The sequence below is a fragment of the Phaseolus vulgaris genome, chromosome 3 (genome assembly GCF_051622355.1).
Source record: "Phaseolus vulgaris cultivar YP4 chromosome 3, ASM5162235v1, whole genome shotgun sequence".
Taxonomy (NCBI): domain Eukaryota; kingdom Viridiplantae; phylum Streptophyta; class Magnoliopsida; order Fabales; family Fabaceae; genus Phaseolus; species Phaseolus vulgaris.
Window position 1 is genome coordinate 39,189,998 of NC_143500.1, and position 27,667 is coordinate 39,217,664.

The 27,667-nt window shown below is 32.2% G+C and overlaps 1 protein-coding gene across 1 annotated transcript; it reads left to right on the forward strand.

Moving 5' to 3' along the window:
• The first annotated feature begins 2,402 nt into the window (after positions 1-2,402).
• On the forward strand, positions 2,403-6,011 carry LOC137807482 (Leucine-rich repeat protein kinase family protein). The gene is made up of 2 exons (XM_068608142.2): positions 2,403-3,918; positions 5,064-6,011. The coding sequence occupies exons 1-2, from the start codon at positions 2,646-2,648 to the stop codon at positions 5,726-5,728; spliced, it is 1,938 nt and encodes a 645-aa protein (XP_068464243.2). The 5' UTR covers positions 2,403-2,645; the 3' UTR covers positions 5,729-6,011.
• Positions 6,012-27,667: the final 21,656 nt, after the last annotated feature.

Here is a 27,667-nt window from a genome sequence, read left to right on the forward strand (position 1 = left end):
CAGTAGTCTTACCTGGTAGGTAAAGTAGTCAGATTGATCGAAGATATTCAGAGTGGTTCACTACAATATAACTCACAAGTGTTATTTTGTGAGTTTAGACATAAGTGTCGTGTCTTCTAAAAGATATTTCGATTGTATGTTATTTAGTGTATATGATGAGATCAATATGCATAAGAATGATGTAATTATGTCTATTTACATAATAATATTTTTTATGAATTATTATTTTTTAATTGTAAGCTTCCTTTATGTTTATAGATTGTTTGATTAAGTGTGTTTTTTTTTACATGTGGTTAAAGAGTTATATTCATGAAAAATAAACTAGGGACATACTTAAGAATAACTACTTCAATTTTTGTAAAAGAATTAGGCTATGCCCATAATATTCTTAAAAGTTTCTTTTACAAAAATTTAGTTAAACACAACTTATATAAATATAATTTTCATAAAACCACATTTATACGTAAGGAAATGAGGACCCACAAGTTATTATGTTCAATTCATATACATAAAGGTTTTTACTACACTCAATTAAAAATAGTCACTTATGCTAAAATATTCTTCATAGAAACCTCTTTAAATTACATCTCAAAGTAATTTTTTACTATTTTTTTACAATAAATAACTGACATTTTCTAAAAATATTGCTTAATTTCCATAAAACGACCAATGGTTACAAGGAATATTATAAAAACAAATAAATGAAGCCTTCCAACTTTAAAAAGTAAAACCCAGAGAAGTAAATGAAAATAATATATTAGACCTTCTTTAATATTCACTTAAAAAAAATTCTTTATTAAAACTTGAAAATAAATAAATGATGAAAGAGTATTTTAGAGTTTCTTTACCGTGCCATTAAAAATGCCTAATTTTTTTTAAAAAAAAAGAATTCTTTATTTGAAACTTCAGCAAAATTCGAAGAAATACATGAATAAAGAATCTTGAAGAAATAAACCATAAAAGCATGTTTTAGAATTTCTATAATGTAGACTTAAAAAGACCTAATTTTTTCTTCATAAAAACGACTTCTTTACTTTACTTGGGACTTTAGTAAAACTCGAAGAAATAAATGTTGTTATAACTTCTTTAAATGTGCAATTAAAAACACCTCTTTTTTCTTCAAAGAGTGAAAGTTTTTTTGAAATAAAACTTTTCAAACGAACGTTGTAACTTATTATTTCAGGGTTGACCAACATTCTTAATATCCATTTAGTGTATTATGCTGTTATTATGCGTTCCTTTTCAATTATTGAGTTTTTAAAAGATTTTTATATTTATTTATACGTTGTTTTTGTGTTTAAAGCAATACTATTTTTTTTTTATCAGTTATCTTTATTTTTAATTTAATATTTAATTAATTTATATATAGTGGCATTAAAATAAAAAAAAGTCATACAGTTATTCTCTTAGATAAGACTTTTTATAATGAATACAATTGTAGAATAAAAATCTTCAAAGATTTTGCATAAAATGTTGTTGGGAATAAAATAAAGAGAAATTAGAGAAATAGTAATAAGTTTTTGAAAGTAGGTTTGCTACACGTTTGGTTTTATATTTAAGAAAGTGTAAAAATAGATTTAAATAAAGTTAGTTAATTGATTTAGGTTAGAGAGAGAAAATATTGAATGATATTAATAAGAGAGAGTTTAACGTAAAAATGAATGATAAGAGAGGGAGGATTTAATAGGACCGCATTTGAGTGATATTGGTGTGTTGTGGTCAAAGCAAAGTAAAGCTAACTGTCCATTTCCCAATTAATTCCAATCAATTGTAATCAAAATGGTTGATCACCGTCCATTTGAGCAGGTCAACATTCAACGTTCATTCAATACTACTAGAACATTACTATCTATCTATTTATCTATGTATCATAGTTGCATTAAGAAGTGTAATATCTTGAGAAGCCAAATACATTTTCATGGACCTCATCAGAAACCAGGCCCACATTTTCTTCATTTAGCCACGCCACACATAGTGTGGACCAAAAACCCAAAACAACCCATTCCATTCTCCAATCTTTACTACACCTTCGCTGGCCCATGCTAAAACTTTTAACCATTCCAAAATCTTATCTCACATGTGCCACTGACCTATAACCTATAACATAACATATCAGCGACAAAACACTCTCTTTGTTCTATTTTGTCCTCTTGTTTTGCCTCCTTGCCTTACCAATACCAAACTACTTCAAATAAAGAAAGAAGAAAAACAAAAGATTAAAGCAATTGTTGGCCCATTGGCAACTTTTCTTCCTCTCTCCGCTTTTATCAATTAATTAATAAGTTGGAAATAGAAAGTAAATAAATTATATACACGCAGGACAGAAGCGCGTGCGATATGCTGGAAGCGGTGAAAACAGCCTTGTAAAAACTGAAACGTAAGCGACAGCGAGAGTGTTTTTTTTTTTTTTTAGTTTTAAAGCTCGTGATAGTGTGATACATTACATTACATTAGAGTACATATTTAAACAACATGATACCTTGTTTCTTCTATTTATACTAAAAAAAACATGATACCTTCTACTCTTTCCCAAACTCCACTCACACAATTCCCACCACTCTTTTTCTTATGGTGTTTCGCCGGATAACCAGTGCCATATTTCCCTCCATCTTCTTGGCCAATTCGGATTCCTGAACCCCCACCCAATGGCGCTGCTCACAATTATCGTTTTCCTCCTCCAACTCACTTCTAATGTTCGAGTCAACTCGGAGCCGACTCAGGACAAGCAAGCGCTCCTTGCTTTCCTCTCCCAAACCCCACACTCCAACCGCCTCCAATGGAACGCTTCCGCTTCCGCATGCGACTGGGTGGGCGTCAAATGCGACGCCTCACGCTCCTTCGTCTACTCGCTCCGTTTACCCGCCGTCGACCTCGTGGGTCCGGTTCCACCCGCCACAATCGGTCGCCTCTCCCAGCTTCGGATCCTTAGTCTCCGTTCCAACGGCCTCACCGGCGAGATCCCGGGCGATTTCTCAAACCTCACCCTCCTCCGCAACCTCTACCTCCAGAAGAATCAGTTCTCCGGCGAGTTCCCTCCGAGTCTGACTCGCCTCACTCGACTCACTCGCTTGGATCTCTCCTCCAACAACTTCACCGGGCAAATCCCTTTCTCCGTCAACAACTTAACCCACCTCACTGGCCTCTTCCTGGAACACAACAGCTTCTCCGGAAAAATCCCTAGCATCACTGCCAAGCTTGTCGACTTCAACGTTTCCTTCAACCGCCTCAACGGTTCCATTCCGGAGACGCTCTCCACTTTCCCCAACTCCTCATTCGCCGGAAACATAGATCTCTGTGGCCCGCCGTTGACGGCCTGCAACCCCTTCTTTCCGGCTCCGGCGCCGTCTCCCTCCTCCAATTCAACCCCTACCAAGACGCATAAGTCCAAGAAGCTCTCCACGGGCGCCATTGTCGCAATCGTAGTCGGGTCCGTTCTCGTCGCGGCGTTGCTTCTTCTGCTACTGTTGCTGTGCCTCCGGCGCCGGCGCCGGCATCCAGCGAAACCGCCGAAGCCTGTGGCGGCGGCGCGTGCCGTGGCGGTGGAGGCGGGGACGTCGTCGTCGAAAGAGGATATCACCGGGGGTTCGGCGGAAGCGGAAAGGAACAAGCTGGTGTTCTTCGAAGGGGGGATATACAGTTTCGATTTGGAGGATTTGTTGAGGGCTTCGGCGGAGGTGTTGGGGAAGGGCAGCGTAGGGACTTCGTACAAGGCGGTGCTGGAGGAGGGTACGACGGTGGTGGTGAAGAGGCTGAAGGATGTTGTGGTGACGAAGAAAGAGTTCGAGTTGCAAATGGAGGTTCTGGGGAAGATTAAGCACGAGAATGTGGTGCCTCTCAGAGCCTTTTACTTCTCCAAGGACGAGAAATTGCTCGTTTACGATTACATGTCTGCCGGCAGCTTGTCTGCTCTCCTTCACGGTACGATCTTCTTCTTATCCAACACATCCCTATTTCTTTTTCTGTTTGTCTGTTTTTCTTGCTGCTTAATTCTGGTCATAGCTAATTATTGAACTCACATGCAATGCAATTCGATTGTTATAGTCTGGGAGCACCATGTTTAATTTGCACTTGCCTTTCTGGCTTTTCGTTGTGTTCATACGGGAATTGAATATTCTGTTTGGTAGAATTGACATTTTTTTTAGTATTTAATTTTGCTGAATTCCTACTCCAGCTGTTGTAGTCGTGGAAGTTCATTATTTTATTTGCGGGCTCCAATATTTTATTAGTGTTGTTGCTGTTCTTGTTGTGAAGTGTTTGTTGTGTGATTAGCTTATTTGCGGGCAGTGGCAGTGGGGTGCTTTCTAAGTTGATAGTGGAGATGGGTTCTACTTACTAGTCTCTGTGTTATTTCTTACTGCATTATATATCAGTGGCATGTTCGTTATATTAATTTTCTTTTGGGGAAAATAGTTTAATAGAAACAGTGTTATTGTAAGTGTATCGTAAATTGGAAGTTTTGTGCAGCAGCGTAGAGTGCGCTTGTTTAATGCATGCTTCAGGAGCAAACATTCTCCACTCATGAGTGACATTGTCTTTCTTTAATTTTGCCATTCTTGCATTTCCCATAACCCAAGCAACATGCACTCATGAGAAACCAGCGTGGCTCACCGACATTATTTCTATCTCTCTTTTTTTCCTCCAATTTTTTTTTTCTCTCCTTTAAAAAGAGAAAAAAGATAGAAAAATAAAGCGTGCTATTCCCTCCTCCTCCTCCTCCTCCTCCCAACGAAGAAGAGAAAGGCATTTGGACCACGACCATGCTACTTTTTTGCTTTTGAAAGGGTTGTGTTGAGTCGAAGCAAAAGAAAAATCCCACAAAGCACAACCTCCTTTGATCCATGCTTGTGTTTTGAAACATTTAAATTTGGCAATGTGATGAAATTATTGCATATGGTGATATTGTACATGACTAAAAAGGGAAGGATGAAAAGAGCATGATCAGTATTAGTAATTAATAATATTATATTATGTGTGTGTAATATAGATAGGGATTGGTGGAGTGGAGAGGATTGTTGATGACAATTACTTGACTAACTACATTAGCACTGGTATTGATATTGCAGGGAGCAGAGGGTCTGGGAGAACACCACTGGACTGGGACAGCAGAATGAAAATAGCGGTAGGAGCGGCACGAGGGTTGGCATGCCTCCACGTGGCAGGCAAGGTGGTCCACGGCAACATAAAATCTTCCAACATCCTCCTCCGAGGGCCGGACCACGATGCCGGCGTTTCGGATTTTGGTCTAAATCCCCTGTTCGGGAACGGAGCCCCGTCGAACCGGGTGGCGGGTTACCGGGCACCCGAAGTGGTGGAAACTCGAAAGGTGAGCTTCAAGTCTGACGTGTACAGCTTTGGCGTCTTGCTGTTGGAGCTTCTAACGGGGAAAGCGCCGAATCAAGCGTCGCTGGGGGAGGAGGGAATCGACCTCCCGAGGTGGGTCCAGTCGGTGGTGCGCGAAGAGTGGACCGCGGAGGTGTTCGACGCGGAGCTCATGAGGTATCACAACTTCGAGGAGGAGATGGTTCAGCTCTTGCAAATCGCCATGGCGTGTGTTTCGGTGGTGCCTGACCAGAGGCCCAGCATGCAGGACGTGGTGCGCATGATCGAGGACATCAACCGGGGCGAGACCGACGACGGCTTGCGTCAGTCCTCCGATGACCCTTCTAAAGGATCCGAGGGTCACACTCCTCCCCCGGAGTCAAGAACTCCTAGGTCACTCACACCTTAACAAAAGTAAAAAAGGGTTCTTGATTGAGTGAAATTCGAAAAGAGGAAAGAAAGGACAACACAAGGTGGTGGTGGGTCGCTCTTCAAAAAATATTGTCAATTATGCACTGTGCTTTCTTCCCCGGCCCCGTTCCTGTCTATTTCATTTTTTTTCTTCCTATTTTTCTTTTATTATTGATTTTTACAGGTGGGAGTTTTAAAATTGTTAATCAAGCTTTGACCATTTCACCATATTTTAAGTGTCATTTACCTCATTTCTTAATTTAAATTATTTATCATTGTCATCTTTTTGTCAAAATGGAGCTTATCTTTTCATTTCGTCTTCATACAACTGTCGTATGTTACCACGTCAGCATGTGTGTTCTTTTTTTGACCCAGCGACGAGAGCAGTTGTTGCAAAATCATTGCAAAAATTGTGTTACCACGTCACTTGATTTGGATGACGCAGAGTGCAAAAGCAAAGCAAAGAAGCCAGCTTTTGATGAACATTATGAATAAAATCAGCATTTGACCTGAATGAATGATGGATGTGGTGTTGTAAGGTGGTCCGAATTCAGACGGCCACGGGCAGTGGTGGGAAAGAAAGAAATGTAGTAGTGAGCCTGAGATGGTTGCCGTCGGTGTGCGGCGTGTCCATTTGTGAGGAAAAGGAATGAGAACAGGCTGGCCCTGTGGACTTAGTGATAGTGTGTTGGCAGTTCTGACAGATAAAAAAAAGTCTTTGACCCAACCATAGTGTGAGAGAGCTATTTACCTTTTTATTTATTTATAATATTTTATCATTAATCACTGCTTACTTGGATCCATGAAAATAACTGTTCCTGCTGTCCCTTGTTGAGTTTTCTGATTCCACCTATATCTTGCCAAGCAAACTGTACGCCTTGCTCCTTCGCTTTCCGTTCACATTCACACCAAAACTCTTTGTCTTTTTCTGGATGTGTAAACAAGGGAATGTTACATATACATTATAAATGAATTTAATGCTATTTTTATGTTACTATATATATAAACTAAGGCTTCTTCAATTGTAAAATTCACTTTTCTTGAGGGGAGTTTTTATATTTGTTCTAGAAACTTCCCTATCACTATGCTATATGTTACCTGTCGCCTTATAGAGTCACATGCTTCATTGGCGAACGCACAATTTCGGTACATGAAAAGCAGTTACTAGGAAGGGTTTTTTGGTTGGTTTACCTTTCCTTCACTTTTATTGTGGTTGTTGTCTCTCTTGCTGGCTGTAATCTCTGTCCTGGTTCACATATGTTTAGTTTAATTTGTTCTACTTCTGATATATTATGGTCGAAAGAGAAGAGTTGTTATCCATAGGTTGTAGGCAATTGATGGCATCTTTGCCACAGAGATCATACGCTAAATCTTATATTCTCAACCGTAAGTCCATGAAGCATTAATGCACCATCCCCTACGTTGACAAACAGCTCTACATGCCAGAGCTGGGTAATCTATAGATTAAACCCATTTAATGATTCAAATATAGCATCTAATCTATAGATTGAATATTTAAAACTGGCATTTAAATTTTTACTCAAAAATATAAATTTGCATCCGCTATAATTGTATGATAAGCCAGGGCAAGTAAAATAAATAAATGAAACATTAATGTACCATCCCCTTTGTTGAAAAAACCAGTTTACATATAAGACAGATATTATGCAACCGTTGGGAAGGTGACCCCGAGTGTGTGTTAATTCAAAGATTTTATCAATATGGAACAATATGTTGAGTGTTCAATGAATTCATTTAAGATATTCAATAATGTGAGATGAGTCAATCTGTATAAAAGATCTATCATAAATCTTCATCCAAATTCATACTCATATTTATATTCTTAACCAATAAGTATAGCATATTTTGTAATATAAATGTTTTTCCCTTCTATTTCAACCCTATATGGGAAAAACTATCAACTCTAAATAATAAGGATGCAAGAGTAAAATGAAAAATATTTTTTTTTCTCACTCACTTTTGTTTATCTTTCGTTGGAGATTTTAGATTGACTAGAGACTAAATCAATTTACATTTATAAATAGGGACAAATTTTCCCTTATGAATTATGTTTAAATTCACTTCATACTTAAATTTGTTGGATATATCTTGTCACCTATCATTGAATCATTATTGAATCACCACAAATATCTAGTTTTAAGTATGAGATGGAAATATATCACTATAAGAGACATGTATTAAACTCACCTAATATATTTTTATTCATGACACTTAATATTGTGTGTTCTCTTCCTAATTTTCATATATATATTTAGTACGTTATAATAATGAGTCACAATAATGAGATGAAGAGTGTTTGTCTTAACTTAAATTCAAACCATACATCTCTCATAATTATAAAAACATGTTGAAGTTAACTTGCACTATTAAAATAAACTCTTTTTCTTTTTAAGATGACATAATAACTAGATATGACAAAGTCTTTGTTAATCTCTCCATTAAATTATCATTCAAACTACCATCTCCAAATCTAATTGACTAAGTTAAAATATTTATTTACTAGTTTTTTTTAGGAAGTTTAATGTTCAATTTCGCCCTCTACTTTTGTGTCTCATTGTGGGACATTTTAGGTTTCATACAATTATGTACATTATATGTATTAAGGACATATTTGGACGAAAGTTTTTATGAAGATTTTAAAAATAAAAATAATAAATGAAACTTTTCACAAACTAAAATTAGTTTATATATAAGTTAAAAATAAAAATCTTAAAAGGTCATTTCAATTTTTTTTTATATTTATCTCTCCTAAAATCATCCAAACACATCCTAATTATTTATAAACAAATTAATCAATCAAATATGAAAGATTCATATTATAAAGAAAGGAGATCAAATTTATTATTTATAAAAATTATTTGGAATACGTAAGTTAGATATATAGTGAAATTTTCACTTTAAACAGACCCGCACATAGAGTACAACAATAGTGTAAACATATATATTTTCTTTTCCTCAAGTAAGCAAAAACTTGGATTCTGAGATGAATCATATATGTCAGTGGTCATCATAATGCAAGATCACTCTATGACATAATTTTTATAGAGATTTTTGAAAGTATTACTAAATAAGACATAATATTTATTAGTTTACGTCTTTTTAGAAATGCATTGAAGGTATGATAAAATGTATTTAATTAAGTTTGATGGTTACGATATGATGAAATTAGGCAGGCGAAGAAAAGTGGCATGCGAAATGGGTTATCATGAAACAGGGTAACAACTGAGGAAAGGAATATTTAAAAAAATGATTAGTGAGATGGAAGAATAAGCTATATTAAATATACGTTAGAGAATCCCTGTGGTATTTGGCTGTTTGTTCAAGTTTACAAACGCTATTATTTTGCGGTTCATACAAGAAAAAAGTACGTTCATAAAGTGAAAGACTTGCCTCCAGAATTTAGATTCTATATAAAGCAAAAGCCATTTGGTACGATGGATTATGAGAGCTTCCCATCACAGCATTGGATACACACTTCTTCAATTTCCTTGGAAACCACTTTAACTATGATTAGTGTAAAGTCGTTTCACGTAATTCCTTACTAATTGCCGCTTTTGTCGGCTTCATAGTAAAAAAAAAAAATAATACACTTTTAGAAACTCTTAGGGTTAACTTTGCCTTTTGAGTGATAAAGTGTGAACAACCAAATGAGCCCACAAAAAGGGTAAGGTGCAACCCTTTTCTCTTTTTACTTTAGTTTGGCATTGTTGGCATCGTAGTCATAGGAATTTGCTTAGGTTGTTGTGTTCATTTCTACAGATTATTTTGGATTATCTTATCTGTCTCAATGTTATCATGAGTTTTAATTAACTGATGACTGATTTAGTATCTTCTGCAACCTTTTTTCTTATGACAGATCATGAACATGGGTTAAAATATCACATCTACTGCAATGAATATATTTGTTTAGAACAAAAATTTCAAACTTTTGCATGTATTTCATGAGTGTGTTAATCATAAGATTTTAAAGTATTTAACAAACACTGAGGTAATCATCAATGATCAGTAGCTTTTCTTGACATCCAAGTATGCGTTTGAGGGTTTGAGGAACATAGAAAATAATGGTTTCAATGTTTGGGTGTTGAGGTTGGAAAGGAGCAAAAGAAATATGAAGTAGAAGGATTAATTCTCTCTAGAATCATCTTTGGTTTGCAGTAGTTGGATTTATTACAGGGTAGAAAAGAAAAGCCTTATAAGGAATCTTGTTTAGTCTATGATCATTATGACAAAAACATTTGTTTTGTAGTAACATATATGTATAGTAACATCTTAACAAACAAACTTTAGGCGTGTATTAGTGCATGTGTTTGAGGATGTCCGCAAAGTTCAACGGAGGAACAAGCCAATCATTTAGATACAGAATTGTTGTATGTATAAATTGGATGGGTTTAAGTGTTAAGATCCGATGCAATTTTAAATATTTTGAACATGATGGCCACCCTGTGTGCTTTGCTTGCACATGAAACAACCAACTCGCTCAAATTATTGGTGCTCACTCAACACACCTTTATGTATTTTTTAATTGTATATAATTTAGTAAAAGGAGATATATAGTTAGATATTACTTCATTCACAAATGCCAAATAATGGGTTTCATCCTTTGATCCTCGGAGTGGGAGAAAAGATACGTGTTTTGGTTCACCATAAGGCCCAACCATTTGTTTGTGCCATACTATCAGCTCATTCCACATATTAGTTACTTTTTTTAATGTGGTTGAATTTAAAAATAATATTTTTGATATACCTTTTATTATGATGAAAAATATTTTAGACGTATATTAATATTATGTCTCAGGCTTGTGTAGTTATGAAAAAACTACACAAGCATATATATAAAATCTTTCTTTTAAATAATTGATAAAAAATAATGAACAAAATGATGCATTTGAGATAAACCAATTCATTTACAAAAATAGGATAAATTCCTTATTGGTGCAATACACACCCTTAACAAAAGCCATCAACAACATATAGGCAGACAATGCATTAAACAAATGTACTTGTCAAACAAAATGTATGCAATCAAAAGTCCTACATTTTACAGATTATCCCTACACAAATTACATATAGTTTCTACTCGGATGTCCATTACTGCAAATTGACATTGTTGAGCACAAAAGGTGAATGTTATGTATGCACATATGATGTATCAACCTCTACTACATAGTCCATCTCTTAGGTGGACCTACAAACTTTTTGGAAATTCCATGTAGCATAGCATTTCCCAGCATTCATACAAAAAGCTAATTGTTTAGGCAGTGACTTGTTTTTTTATTGATCCCAACAGTTATCGTGGGTTCCTTCATATATAGCCTGCACTCCAGCAAAAAAGACATCAACGTATATAAGAAAACAACGTATAGGATCATCTCGTCTAAGACAACATTTTAACACAAATTTTGGGGTTTAGGTACCAGTTAGAATAACAAACAGAGATCTAGGATATTTATTCCTAATCCAGTCATACCTTCAATTGTACCCCCACATAGAAGTTGTTAAGCATCAACATTACCATTCCGAAAAATCACCAAATTCCTTTGTTTACAAATGGATCATACTACTGCAATTCACTCTCCTTTCCAAATTAAATTATGTTGGGAGGAGAAAAAAAAACAGTTTCAAAATGTTTAAAATTTTCCTTAGACCTATTATGCAATACATTCATATGCCCAACCATTTGTGGCACCCGTTCCAAACATGATTTGCATAATGGCACTCAAAGAAAGGTGTGATATTGTTTTAGGTTTAGCCATACACAGTGTATAAATTATTGTTTAAATGTATAACCCTCCTACCCAAACTCATTTTAGTTGCAATTCTGTCTATGAAAACCCTTCACCAAAGTGTTTAGCGGGTTGGTAGAGATTTAACATTTCACAAGGGTGGGTCGATAGAGATTTAATCTTTCATAATGTTGTGAACATGATATGCGTTGATTTTAGGATTGTTCATTTAGGTGACACTTTATATTTATGATTGAGATAGTTAGACAATTAATAGTGAAAATCTAAGGAAAATCCACACTGGACATTAACCACAAAAAGAAAACACAATTATAGGGTGAAAATGATGACAAGATATGGTGCAGAATTAAACAATGAAAGCAATAACAAAAGGAAATGACCGAATAGAAACACGAAAGCAAATCAAGAACATATTTATGAATTGAATGGACTGACAATGGAAGGAAAATATGAAGAAAAAAGAAACTTATAAGAAATGGAGTTTGAGATGATGAACACACCACTTGGATGATGAAATGACTCCAAGATAAGTATTGGAAGCCGTCACTTGAAAGCTTTCAAATTCTCACAAAATAAGACTAAAAGACTAAGGGGACAAGCCTCACTAACATCTCACACAAAATGTGCAGAGTAATTTGAGGCCTCCTATTTATATGTGAAAGAGCCTTGAAGAACAAGTTAAATGGATAGGATGGAAAAAGAAAAAAAAAAGAATTTAGTAGTATTTCATTTGCAAATTTATCAGAGAACTTGTTTTAACCATATTTCCAAATCTATCAGATTTGTCCTAGTTTAATTGGGTTTTTTTCAAGTTCTTTTGTCAACCTATTAACATAGGGTTTCTCCCACTCAAACCATTGTATCCTCCATGTAATTAACCAAACTCATATATCGCCATTTCAAAATCCTGCTTCAGCCACCTTGATAGTTTTATCTATTGCATTCTTATACAATGTAGGAAAAAGTTCCTTGAAAAGTTTCTACATAAGCTACGGTTCCTCCCAAAATTGTACGAATTAACCATTTCCACAACTCATGCACTGTTTTTCCCAAATTTCTAAATTTGGCCGCCATTGATTCTCAAAACCCGATCTTTCTATGATTTCCTCCAATCCACAAACCTAGATATTTGAAGGGGATTGTTAATTTCAAAACAAATAATATTTGATTGATCAACTGAGATGATATATTAAAGATGGAAAGCTATGTATTTGTACACAGAATGAACAAAGATTGTTCTAAAAAACAGGAAATAAATCTGGTAACAAACCAGTGGTTAAAACAAAATTAATTAAATCCCTAAAAATCTGGAGACTTATTCAATAAACAGAAAAAGCTAACTTGCAGGATGTTAAACACATTATCCTAACACTCCTCCTTGTTTAAATGCTGCAAACTCCCAGTTTAGTTGTGAAATCTTCGAACTTGCTGACTGGCAGAGGCTTGGTAAAGACATCTGCAATTTGATTCTCAGATTTGCAATAACAAAGAATTATGTCACCATTTTTCTGGACTTCTCGAACAAAGAAAAACTTGATGTTGAAATGCTTTGTCTTTCCATGAAAGACTGGATTATTTAAGATTGCGATTGCAGCTTGATTATCAACATGTATTTTAGTGCTTTGCTTTTGTTCCAGATTTAGATCAAAGAAAATCTTTCTTAACCATAAAGCTTGATTAACAGCAGCTGTTGCAACAATAAATTCTGCTTCAGCAGTGGATTGAGCAACAGTTGCTTGCTTCTTTGAGCTCCAAGAGAACATGCCTGATCCAAGGGAGAAACAGTAACCAGATGTGCTCTTCTTGTCATCAATTGATCCACCCCGGTCACTGTCAGAGAAACCAATCAGCTTCATTTCTTTTTGCTTCAGAAACTTCACACCAAAATTCCAAGTTCCTTTGATGTATCTAATAACTCTTTTTGCAGCTATCATATGTGTTTCGTTAGGACAATGCATGAACCTTGAAAGAATACTCACAACATTTAGGATGTCTGGTCTAGTTGTTGTTAAGTACATCAGACAACCTATCAAACTTCTAAACTCATATTCATTAACCTTGTCAGAACCATCATCTTTGATTAGCTTCTCCTTTTGATTCATGGGAGTGTTCACAGTTTTGCAATTTTCCATCAGAAATTTCTTAAGTATCTCCTTTGCATATTTTCTTTGACTTAAGAAAACTTCATCTTGATTCTGTTTGATCTCAATGCCAAGAAAATATGACTTAAGACCAAGATCTGTCATTTTGAAGACCTTTTTCATTTCTAGTTTGAACCAGTTGATTTCTTCAACATTGCTTCCTATAACTAACATGTCATCCACATAAAGAGAAATGACCAAAATATTTGTACCTTGATGTTTGACATACAATGTGAGTTCATATTGGCTTTTATGAAAGCCAAGGTGCACCAGATGATCATCAACCTTGTTGTACCAGGCTCGTGGAGCCTGCTTTAATCCATATAAAGCCTTTTTCAGAAAGTAGACTTTATTTTCATTGCCCTCATTCACAAAGCCTTCAGGTTGTTCAACAAAAATTTCTTCTTGTAAATCTCCATTTAAGAATGCAAATTTAACATCCAAATGGTATACTTTTCAGCTCCTTTGAGCAGCAAGAGTAAGTAACAATCTTACAGTGTCAAGCCTAGCAACAGGTGCAAATGTCTCTGAATAATCAACACCAAAAACTTGTGCATATCCTTTCACAACAAGTCTTGCTTTGAATTTTTTGATAGAACCATCAGGACTTAGCTTGGTTCTAAAAACCCATCTTACTCCAATTTTTTTTTGTTTGGAGGTCGATCAACCAATTCTCAGGTTTTATTTTTCTCAATCATAGAAAGCTCCTCCTGCATTGCAGCCATCCAGTGTTGACTTTTTTTTGCATCGTGAAATCCTGCAGGCTCACAAACAGCTACATTGCACCTTTGATAGATGTCAGACAACAGTCTTGTTCCTCTGACAGGTGCATCATCAACTGCAGCATCATCTTCGGATTCTTCAGTCATGCTCCCAAGGGTTGATCTGTTTAGAGCATTTGGACTTTGATTCACCTTAGTTGAACTTTCCCAATTCCATTGCTCATTTTCAACAAAATGAACATCTCTGCTTACAATCACACGACCAGTTTGTGGCTGAAAATTTTTGTAAGCTTTGGATACAGTACTATATCCAACAAAGATGCCTGCTTCTGCTTTTTTATCAAGCTTATCACCCTTGACCCGTGGAATATATGTGAAGCAAAGACAACAAAATATTTTGAGAAATTTTAAAGAAGGTTTGTAGCCATACCAAGCTTCATATGGTGTCAGATCTTTCAAGGCTTTTGTAGAAATTTGATTTTGTAAGAATACAGCAGTGTTTGTTGCCTCCCCCCAGAACCCTTTTGGAAGATTCTTTTCATGGAGCATACACCTTGTCATCTCCATAATGAATTTGTTCTTCCTTTCACTGACACCATTCTGTTGAGGAGTATATGGTGTTGTTAATTGATGTTGAATTCCAGCTTCTTCACAAAATTTGTTGAAAGCATCAGAGGTGTATTCCTTGCCATTGTCAGACCTTATAATCTGAATTGAGCATCCACTTTCATTTTCAACTCTGGTTTTGAATTTCCAGAATATACTGGGAACCTCTGACTTTTGTTTCAACATGAAAATCCAACACATTCTTGTTAGATCATCAATACAAATAATGTAGTAGAGGTTACCATTTAATGGAGGTGTTCTCTGAGGACCACACAAATCAGTGTGCACCAGCTACAACTTTTTCGAGGCTCTCCAAGCTTGTTTAGGGAAAGGTTGCCTATGTTGCTTCCCAAATTTGCAGGCATGACAAGGAGGAATATTATCATCAATGTCTGCAAGTCCTTCAACCAACTTCTTTGATTGCATCTGAAACAATTCTTGATGATGAAAGTGCCCAAGTCTTTTGTGCCAAATCTCAGTGGCACTAGTTTTGGACTTGAAGGTCATTTGTTCTTTCTCCATTGGATTTAAAGAAAAGCTTTTTCCTTTCATTTTGACATTGAACAAGTCTTTGCCACTAGCATCTCTATTCAAGCACTGATTATTCTCAAACAACACTTTATAGCCTTTATCGAGTAGCTGGCCAACACTTAAGAGATTTTGATCAATTTTAGGTACAAATAAAACATCTGAAACAAATTTTGTACCTTCATAGCTTGCTATAGCTACTGTGCCTTTTCCCTTGACTTCCAAGAGTTCACCATTTCCAATTCTCACTCTCTTAACTTCAGTGTTTTTTAATTCTTCGAAAAGCTCCTTGTCATATGTCATATGATTTGTGCACCCACTGTCAATCAACCAGCTCTCACTTAATTCTCTACTTGAGAAACAAGTGACCACGAACAATTGATCTTCTTCTTGACCAACAACTTGTGCATCTACTTCTTGCACCTAACTTTTGACTTTGCAGGTCACAACTTCATATCCAAGTTGATTACATTTGGAGCATTTGGCATCGGGTCTTCTCCAACACTTGTATGGTGGATGACCTTTCTTCTCACAGTGGCGGCAAGGTTGGTAGGATTTTTTGGAACCTCCTTCCTTTTTGAAGTTTTTCTTCTTTTTGTACTTGCTGTTGTCTTGATGCTTGACAGGTAAAGCTCCTTCAATCACCCATTCTTGCCTCATAGACCTTCTTTGCTCTTGTGCTTGTAAAACATTCAAGAGCTCTGTAAGAGAGATTTTTGACAGGTCTTTGGTGTTCTCCAGAGTAGTAATGGTGGCTTCAAACTTCTCAGGAACAGTGACCAACAGCTTTTCAACAATCCTAGAGTCAATAAACACAGAACCAAGTAATCTCACCTTATTGGCAATGCTGAGAAGTCTGTCAGAGTACTCCTTCACTGACTCAGACTCCTTCATCTTCTGCAACTCGAAATCCCGAATCAAATTCAGGACTTTCATTCCACGAATCCTCTCATCTCCTGCAAATTCACCCTTGAGGTAATCCCAAATTTCCTTTGCTGTTTTGAGGGACATTATTCGTGTGAAGATCATTTGAGATACAGCTGCAAATAGGCAAGCTTTTGCCTTTGATTTTCTGGTTTTTTTTCTCCTTTTGTGCTTTGATTTGTGCAAGAGTAGGATTTGCTAGAAGTGGAGGGACTTCGTAATCCTCTTCTACTGCTTCCCAAAGATCCAAAGCCTCCAGATAAGTCTCCATACGAATTGCCCACATTTGATAATTTTCTCCATCGAAGACTGGTGGTGCAACAGCTGAAAAACTTCCATTTTGACCTCACAGATCCCTTAAGAAGAGTGCTCTTGATAACAATTTGTTAGTTTCAAAACAAATAATATTTGATTGATCAACTGAGATGATATATTAAAGCTGGAAAGCTAAGTATTTGTACACAGAATGAACAAAAATTGTTCTAAAAAACAGAAAATAAATCTGGTAACAAACCAGTGGTTAAAACAGAATTAATTAAATCCCTAAAAATCTGGAGACTTATTCAATAACAGAAAAAACTAACATGCAGGATGTTAAACACATTATCATAAGAGGGATTTACATGATTTTGCAGTTTATAAGGTTAGAGAATATGCAAATTCCGTTGACTTATCCCTAAACCCCCAATATTTGTCTTATTGAAATTAACCTTCAAACTAGAGGACAAGTCAAAGCACCTAAATCCATCAAGCCTAGGTTTTTTTTTTACTATCACATAACCACACAACATACTTAATCTTCCTTGGTGAAAGCAACTATTAGGATTCTATCTTCCTCGCTAATTGTACTAATCAGCTTCTGCTTTCGAGTATTTATGTTCCGAAAGACATCTGGATTCCACTCTTTTAAATCCCATTTTACATGCTTTAATTTCGATTAATACTACACACAAACGTTCTAGTAATATGAATACCTCTATATTTTTCAAATAATATTAACATTGCATTTTCTCAGTTGGTACTCAAAGCATACTCATCACTTAATATTCCAGGTTGTATAAAATATCAAGTCACTTAATTAATTATATATTAACAATATGATTAAAAAGTAAATAGAGTAATTAATAATGTATGCATACTGATATTTAAAAAAAATGCTAAAAATGAAAAATATCATAATTATTGTATAAAATATATTTTTCCCTTCTATTAAAATAGTTTCATTATATATGTGTACACCGTATTTCTTTTTATACAATTTCATATATTTATTAAAAATTATAGTTTCACATATTTTTAAAAAAATTGGTTTTTTGAAATCAGTCTTATAAGGAATAATGTTGATTGGGATGTGGATTTTGAAATACAAGAAATTTTTTTCTTTGTAAAAACTCTTTTTCAATTTATTTAATTCTAAAAGAAAATAGTGTCTAATAGCAGTTTTAGGTTAAAAGAATATCTATACTAGATTTTGGAATCTCTCATAATCTTCTGAAGCCAATATTTTATGTAGTTATTTAGATTTGGCATGTATCAATATTGGTGGGTACGTGTATTTAAATAAACAGACAATCTGTATAAGTTAGATTCAACTTTTGGATTAATTCTGTTTGAATACCATTTATTACTGACAACTTTAAATATTAGTTATTATTTTAACAGACAATTAAAATATATAGATCAATTTCTTAGTATATGATATTTATGATTTTTTTCATGTAAAAGTTTAGAAATATTAAATTTTTAATGCCCTATTTAATGTTTGAATTGAATGTTGTACGTAGATGAAGTTGAGTTTTTGTTGAAGTTTTCCATGAATTTAGCAGAAGAAGGAAAAAAAGAAATAGACTGTCACAGTGAGGAGAGAACACGAAGAGAGATATTTTAGAAAGTAAAAATATCTTCTCCCCCACGAAGAGTAAAATTAAAACTAAAAAAATATAAAACTTTATTCTCCCCCACACCTTCATATCTTCTTTCTGTACTTTTATATTTTTTTAGTTTTAATTTTACTCTTCCAAGCGTATGTTAGGATTTTTCATTCCCTTATTTTTTTTTCATTTTTTTTATATTGAATTGTAAAATTTGTAACACACTCTTTCTATAATAATATGTATATCAAATTGTATAATTTATAATAGATTTTAATGTAATATTTTAAAATTATATTCTGATTACACAATTCAAATTATATAAAATAATGAGTGTCATGTATGGTACAATTTAAAAATTATTATCAGATTTAAGAATACCTTATGAATTTTATAATTCGAAATATTTAAAAAAAAAATACATATTATGGATTGTAGAATCCGAGAAAATGTAAATTATTTTTTTAAAGATAAAATTGTATTTTTATCTGATGTGTTCGGAGAAATATTAGAAGAAATGGTGTATTTTCACATGTGTCTTGTAATTTTCCTCTTGAGTTGAGATGTTTTACATTGAAAATTTCCATTAACATTATTATTCTCTTATTTTATTAATTAATACCTATTTTAAATCAGATAAAGGATGGGTTTTTTTATTCCGTTGAGAATTTCGTAACACGTATAACATGTTGCTTGAGAATTATAATCTATTGGATTATCTAACATTCCGATAATAAAAGGGATTTTTTAGTAAATTATTTTAAATTTTTAGCACAATATTTTGATTATCATCTTGCTTTTCTTTTGCTTATATTTTTTAGAAACAAAATAAGAAAAGAGTTTTGCTTTGAGTGTCTTTCCTTTAACAGAAGCTACCAGATCCATAAAAAGAAAATATTAGAGGAGTGCTTATTTTTCTCTTTTATTTCCTAATTTTATCTTTAAAAAACAATATTTTCAATTTGTTTCCTGTTTTCAAAACTTGCCCACACTGAAAACAATAATTCTTTAAAAGAAAAGCACACTTTTCAGTCAATTAATTTTGTCCTTCATTTTCAACCTCTATAACCTTCATCACATGAAATTAATGGAAGGGTGTTTATCTAACAGATAAGGGGTGTCTCTAAATAAATTTGGAGATGGAAAAACAAAAATTAAAATCAAAGACTCAAATATATCTGATGCTGGACTCTTTCTTCCTACACCTCCATACCTTGTGTCACCCCATACTAAATATGAAAATACTATTTTATCCTTTTTTTTCACCCCTTGGATTTGAAATAATAAGCCTATGAATTATGTAATCCGGATAAATTCTGGATTACATAATTCGGAAGTCAATTTCATATTTAGAAAAGACTTTCGGATTATGTAATCCGGAAGCTAATAACACATCTGAAAAAAAGACTTCCGAATTACATAATCCAGAAGCTAATCTTATGTATAGAAAAGACTTCCGGATTATGTAATCCGGAAGCTAATCACAAAATACTTCCGGATTACATAATCCGGAAGCTAATTTTGAATTTAAAAAAAGACTTCTGGATTATGTAATCTGGAATATTGAAAAGGGTATTTTTGGAATAAGAAAAATTTATGGGGCTGACACAGGTATGGAGGTGCAGGACGAAGCAGCCCTGATGCTGCTTGTGTGAGATTCTGCATTTCAATGGGCCTCACATTTTTTTGTTTTTACGCTGATCCATATTAGTTTATTGCGATTAATTTTTGCACCCCCATACTTGTCTTCTACACCTCCATAAATTTGAAAATCCCCACTTTGCTCTTCTAAATTTTTTTTTTCTGAATTTTATAATCTTAAAACTTTTGAACTTTTGAAAATATCCACTTTTCAGAAATGAAAATTATTTTGAACAATTTCAAAGTTTTTTTTTCATAAAAAATATTTCAGATTGCGTAATTGGATTACACAATACGAAAAATAATTTTTTTGCAGAAAAAAGTTTTTGAAAGATATTTTTGTACTGTAAAATTTCACAATCAAAAGTTAAATAGATTATGAATTGAAAATCATTTTTTAATGAAAAAATATTTTTTGGATGTATAATTTAAAAGTTTTTTTTCATAAAATTTCAGTTTGTGTAATCTAAGACTCTTCTGTGCTACACAATCTAGAAATCAATTTTTGTATAAAAAAAACTTCTAAATTTTAGAATAAAAAATTCATTGTTGAGGATCAAAAGAACTTCTATCAAAATGCAATGTGATATGTTAGAAAAAAAAATCGTGAGAGATAAAAAAATGTAGAACTAAAAGAAGACAACTAATGACAACAAAAGAAAATGAAAAAAAAAAATCAACGACAAAAGATGTAGAAGAATTGGTCTAAGAGATAGAGATTCTTTTTCTCTTTAAATAAATCCATTAGGCCTAACTTGAATCAGTCAAAGTTTAAATTGATCTTCAATTTCCAATGCTAAGATTAAATAAATAAGAATTACTTTAGGGATGATTCAATCATTATACATACAGCTCCAAACAAAAGGAATATCTCAGAACTCACTAAAGACTACTATAAGAGACTTGTTAGGAGATATTTGGAAACACTTTACTAGAATTTTCTTCAACTTACAGAAATTTAAATATAACATTTTTGCTGTCAATGTGTTTTTTGGGTTTATTGGTTTCTCATTTATTATTGAGAAGAGAAGGTGCAGATTTAATATAAGTTTTAGTATTACAGAGGAAGTTGTAACAATTTTTTTTATGAGCAGAAGAGAATAGTAATGAGCAGAAGAGGATAACAATGTTTGAAATAGATAGATTAGTTGATAGAAAAAAACATTGATATAAAAAATAATTATTTTTTCCAATAAGTTTCTTAGTGTACTAGGACCAAAATAAACTGCTTTAAACTTGTTCCAATAAAATATAGTTCTATATACTCTTACATTTTTTCCTAATTACTATAGAATGTATATTACATTCCTTTTTTAAGATATTAAATTTCATTTAATTTTTTTAATCAATATCAATAAGTTTTCTTGCAATTTTTATGGAGAAATTTCTGGCATAAGCTCCAATTTAACAAGAACTTACCAAATAAGCTTACCCTTAAATGAGATTCAATAAGTAGATATAAAATCATCATTGGTTAATATGTATATAAATTTTAACAAAGAATGTGTGAAAAATAGTGTTGGCATTTTACTGTTTTTAACTATTCAAATTTTGTTTAAAAATAATTTTTATTGGTGTTCTTTATTCGTCCTGAAATTACCATAAAAAATTACAATAATAAGTAACTTATGTTTTGTGTACAAAACTTCATGGAAGAAAGAATTATGCTTAAAAACACCGTTACAAATTATATCATAACTTAATAATAGAAGTGATGTGAAATTTTAAAAAATAAAAATATTTTATAATATATAAATAAGTATAATTTAAGTCAATTTTATAAAATTAAATTAAACTTAAAATTCAATTATTAATTGAATTTAGGGTTTAGGCTTAGGAAACCTCACCTTTTAAATTTCCAGTAAAAGGTTCTCCATCTTGTCATGCTACTAGTGGTACAGTTGGTACTCCCAGTTTCAGATCCTCGTTTTAATCAATCATCACTTTAAATTTTCCTTTCTTCCTCAAACATTTATTTCCTTAATTTCTTAAACTCATTATCTTAAATTTAGTTTTTTAATTAAGATTTTATTTTCCCATTAAATACTTTTTTTTTATATACGTATATATATATATATATATTCTTAAATTAATTTCATTCGAATATAATTTTCTTCCTGATTTTTTTCTTAAATACTCAAATTTTAGTTGTTAAAACTAACATTTCATGGATACAGAAACCAAAAAAAAAGATATTTCAAAAAATTTACAAACCAAAACTAATATATTAAATTTGACAAGGCTAAGAAAATTGTTAAAAACCAATCCATCATTCAGCAAAAAGGAAATAGCACAAACGTGAAATTTTATTGAGTGTTAAGAGGAAGAAATTTATATCATTTTGATATAGAACATACGTTACGAGAGAAGCAAAACATTTTCTGCCGCGATGAAATTAATAGTAGTGTTCCGTATAGAAAATCGTTCTAATGAATATGACTTTTCACATTAATAATTTTAAATTAAAACCTTGAAAGTAAAATATGATTTATATTTTTGGTACAATATAAAGTCGTGTTTTATATATATATATATATATATATATATATATAAAGTCATGCACTCAAAATTTTAAAATTTTGCTGAATCTAATAATTTTGAAAGAAAATTATTAAAAACTCACTTTTATCTCACTAACATAATCTTATTCATATATATATATAGGTATAAGAAAACACAACTAAATAGAAAGTCTATAGTTATGGGCCGAAGTTTCTGAAGTTTTTGTGTGTTCATAGATCGACATTAAAGCTTTTTTTACTTTTGTCAAGTTGAGGAGTTTCTAATCAGTTAATTATCTTAGATGATTGGTGGTAAAGAAATTATTATTATAAAATAAAATTTGTGTAATGGACAGTTAAGTAATAAGGAAATTACAAGAAAAAGATAAAAATACGCGAGAAAGAAAGTTATATGAAAGAGGGGAGACTGATCAAGGGGAGAAAAACATAAAAAAGTAAGAGTGTTGAATAAATTTGATACCGTAGAGAGAATTATTTGTCTTAGAACAGATAAAAAACAGAGATACATGAAGTTTCCTGCAAAACTAAACCTTAGTGGAGCACATAAGTGCAGAATTTAGTGTTTGACAAGGATGTTTGACGTAGTTAGTTTAGTTTGTGTTGACAGATGAATAATATTGGCGAGTCAACATTTATTTTAAGGCCGTGTTCAAAATTCCAGTCTTCGCCAATACTCTGAATTATACACACTTTATCTCTTTACAACAAGTTCATCTTTTCAATACAGGCCGACCAACGTGATTCTATTCCATCCTCCACTCTCTCTTATGCTTCAGATGCTATCATTTTTTTATTTTTTTATTTTTTTATTCTTATCCATGGTCAAACTCAGTGCTCCTTCTCTGTTCAACTCTGTGTCGCCATATTTGCTCTCACATCATTTACTATATTCAGCTTAAATTAAACATAATTGATTATTAGTTTAACAGGAAGAGGTTGAAGATGAAGCATGCAGAAACTTATGCATCCTCTCACACAGGAACGTAAACTAAAAACAGTAACTGATAATTGAATTAAATTATTTATTATTGGATGCTTAAAAGTGATGAGAATCTATCCTGAATTGAAATTTAGAATAATAGTAGCATAATCCTGTTGGTAATATACTTTTAATTTACTCAACAAGTCCAGTGTACTCACTGATTCTCATCTCATATCATATTTATGCAAATTCCTTCTACCCATAGACGTACCTTTCCTCTGCTTTCCGCAAAGCCCACCACAGAATATTTTTTTTTATAAATAATAATGTTACTTAAACTTGATTATCCAACTTTAACAGAATTTTAAAAATGAATTTCACGGTGACAACCATACTGCATACACAGTTGGATTCACTGGAATAGAATATCTCATTTCATAAATATTCATGCTTCTTAGTAATCGACTTGGTTTTATGGTTAAAGCATTGAAGTATCTTAGACCACAATAATTTATGAACATGCCCATTTCTTTAAAGTTACTTTCTGTATGTATTTTTAAAAATAAAGGATTAGAAAAAAAGTCAAAATTGAAAAATTATTTTACATCATTACCCAACCTTAGACTAAAGAAAATTGAAAATAATCGTAAGAAAAAAAAAAAAAAGCAATGTCCAAAGTTTAATGTTCCAAATTAAAATATATAGAGGGAAAAAGCGTGTCGGGTACACTACATCTGTACACTAGGGTTCCACCTTATAATATTGTGATTAATTTAATTCAAGTTATAGAATTTTTACTTCGTATGCTTGCCTGCATAGTGGGTGTAAAAAGGAAAAACATAAATTATAAGCAATGCAACTGCTATTATTCTGCTTTAACATTTTAAGCTGTAGAAGTGCAATAACTGTGAACAAAAGATACTCATCCTTTGTTGCACAAATTTCAATATACATAAATTTTTAATAAAAATGTCAGTCCAAACTGATCTAAATCATCATTTTCTTTTTAAGTTAATATATATATTTTTCTCTTAATTTTCTTATAAAGAACCCAGTCCGTTTTTTTCCTCTATTTTTTGTCACAATTTGATTTGGTAGGTGAATTTATTTTTAGAGTTTAAACGTTGAAAATAATTTTTGATTTTTTCATATTTTGTGAAAACACTTTTAAGAATATTGATGAGGTTTTATATAATCTATAAAAAATTCATTTTTTTTTACAAATTTTAAAAATTTTGTAAAAAAAAAAAGTCGTGGGAAATACAAAAAGTTACACGGATAAGAACACCTCCAATAAATTTGAAAATTATTTTCAGACTCAACAATGAAATTGACGAAATTAAAGATAAAATTAAGAATAAAATAGTGTTTGTAACATACTTTTAAAATATATTGTATTGTTAATTAAAAAAAGTCATTAATTTAAAATTTACCTTTATAGTTTATAATAAACTTTATTTAACTAATTAAGAAGAAAATATGTATTTAAAATATTTTGTTGGTAATATTTTAAAAAAGTGATGGAAAGTTAAATACAATTGGAAGAATAGAATATGGCTCCACTTCTCATGGATCAATGTATTTGGGCTTCCAAGGGCCCAAATTAGCGCGTTGGATTCAAGAATCTAGTTTAGAATCTTCAGTATTCAGTGCAAGGATAATAGTGTAAAAATTAAGTTTTAAAAGCATTGATTTTAATAAATAAGATTACGGATTGAAAATATATTATTTTACTTTAGTCCATCACAGGTTCTAGGTAAAATGAATTTGTCTAGCCTCACTTTATTTTTAATTAAAAATACCTGACACTTACATTGATAATATAATATAATTAATAAGTGTATGATATTACAAAATTATTCATTCGCTATAAATTTTCATATTATCATACTTTTGCCTGATCAACTTCGTATTGATATTTTATATGTGATAAAGTTTATATCTGGATAAACCATGACAAATATTTTAAACTTTTTATATCTAGCATAATTTAAAAAATAAAATACTCATAACAAAATGAAAAAAAAGTTAGAATTTGTTTGTTAGAAACAATAACTTTTTATTTAACCATACATCATACAAAAATATTTGAAACTTATAATTTTTTTACGCCTTATAACCAAGAGTAGGTCCTCTTTTTTTTTCTTATTTTTCTTATTTATTTAATTTATTATATATAGTTGGTTGATTTTAAGCAATAACTATATAATTTTGATATTAGTACTTCATCAAATAATATGTATATTACGAAGTGGACTTTAAGCCTAACTCAACCCCATAAAACCGGCTCATAGGGTTGAGGTTTGCACCCACTTATATACAATGAAGGGCTCTAATCTCTAGTGTGGGATCTCCAACACCCCCTCACGCCGAGAGTGATAGATAGAAGCTCGAGCGTGGGACTATATATTATGGGTGGTCCGATAGTGGCTCGATAGCGGGTGGCCTGATAAACCCAACAAACACTCGCTAGGATAGGCTCGAAATGGCTCTGATACCATATTACAAAGTGGACTTTAAGCCTAACTCAACCCCATAAAATCGGCTCATAGGGTTGAGGTTTGCACCCACTTATATACAATGAAAGGCTCTAATCTCTAGTGTGGGATCTCCAACAATGTATAGAGTGATATTGTATAAGATATTTACTACTTTACTTTTTCCTTTTTACTTGATTCCCTATGTAACACATTGCATATAAGACAACAATCATGGTTGTTAGTTTTTTTATTATATTGTTAGAATTTTATTATGGTCAACCAAGACAATGCCTATTGTATGGTTATCTAACACCTTGTTAACTTTGATAAGATATTGACTTGTGCATTTAGCTCTTTCGATGCACCAAGTAATTGTAAATCATTAACGGGTTTAACCATTTATTTTAATTTAGTTAAGTAGTATGGCAGAATAAATCATTTGCTTGAAAGTTTTCAACTACTTGTTTTGTAATTGGTTGAGAAATATTATGGACAATGAGTGTTGTAACTCCGAATCTCTTTACCTAATATATTTTTGCTATCAAAGTTTCTATGATTTGTACTTGTGTTGAATGCAAATCTCAAGGATTTTTCCACAAATACCTCTTTTAACCCTTCAAGGATTATCTTTTGTCAGAATTATGGTCACAGCTTTTTTTATTCACTAAGTTTCTTCCACTCGTTTCTTTCTTGTAATACAAAATTTCTTGTTCCTCACATTCTTTCCCTCTTTTGTGTTTACAATGGTGCATGTGTTATTTTAACAACTCCATAATAATGGATACTTTGTTGACTATCTCGAAAAAAATAAAAGATATATGTTTTATTTTCTTAATCATCTTATGATAATTGTTAAAATTGGAAATGTTTGATTCATGGTGAAATTAGTGGAAATACAACTCTTTGAGAAGTGAAAATTAAAGAAGTTGGAGTGGAGAGTCCTTTAATCGTGCATATAACAATAAAGTAAGTGATCTTAACTTTGTGATTCAAAATGAACTTATTGTAGAAATATAACAATAAATCAAATTAAGGATGTCTTAAAAAGAAAAGGGACCAACTATCTTGCATGGGTGGTATATTTACATATGTTAGATTTAAGTTGTGACAATTGTGTTTAGTAATACAATGTTATAAAAAAAACGTAGAAATTTGTGGAAGAAAATGATGTTTTGGACCATGTAGAATTTCTAAAAGATTACAAGAGAATTGGTATAAAGAACTAAATGTGATTATGACAATCTTTAATGTCCCAAGACTTGTTACTAACAATTTTACCAAGAAGATGATATTGTTTATAAAGAGACATTTTCAACAATCTCACAAAGGGATTCCTTTCAAATCCCTTTCAAGATATCATAGTAGTTTATTATGACTTTGAGTTAGATAAGATGGATAAAAAATTTGTCATCTTAATAAAGATTTAGAGAATAATATTTATATGAATCAACCAATGAAGTTCTAAATTAGAGAAAATGAATTGATGGTATCCGAACTAGAGAAATCAATACACTATAAGAAAATCATGAAATAAAAATCAATTTTTAGAGACCAAAATAATTAGTTACTATTTGATTAAATTAGATAGACTATTTTATAAACTAAAAAAATTATTAGTATCTAAAGTAGTTTCTATTATTAATAAAATTATAAAATAATTTCTAAATTGGTATTTAACCATTAACTACTAAGATTTTAGCTACTTACTACATTATATTCTAAATTACTCTTTATTAGTCTTTTAGAGATTAAATTATAATTAAAAATATTAATTGGTTGCTAATTAGATACCAATTTAGAAACTATTTAACAATA

Coding starts and splice junctions, on each gene's coding strand:
- LOC137807482 (XM_068608142.2), top strand. CDS start 2,646: ATGGCGCTGCTCACAATTATCGTTTTCCTCCTCCAACTCACTTCTAAT. Junction 3,919..5,063: donor CTTGTCTGCTCTCCTTCACG/GTACGATCTTCT, acceptor TTGATATTGCAG/GGAGCAGAGGGTCTGGGAGA.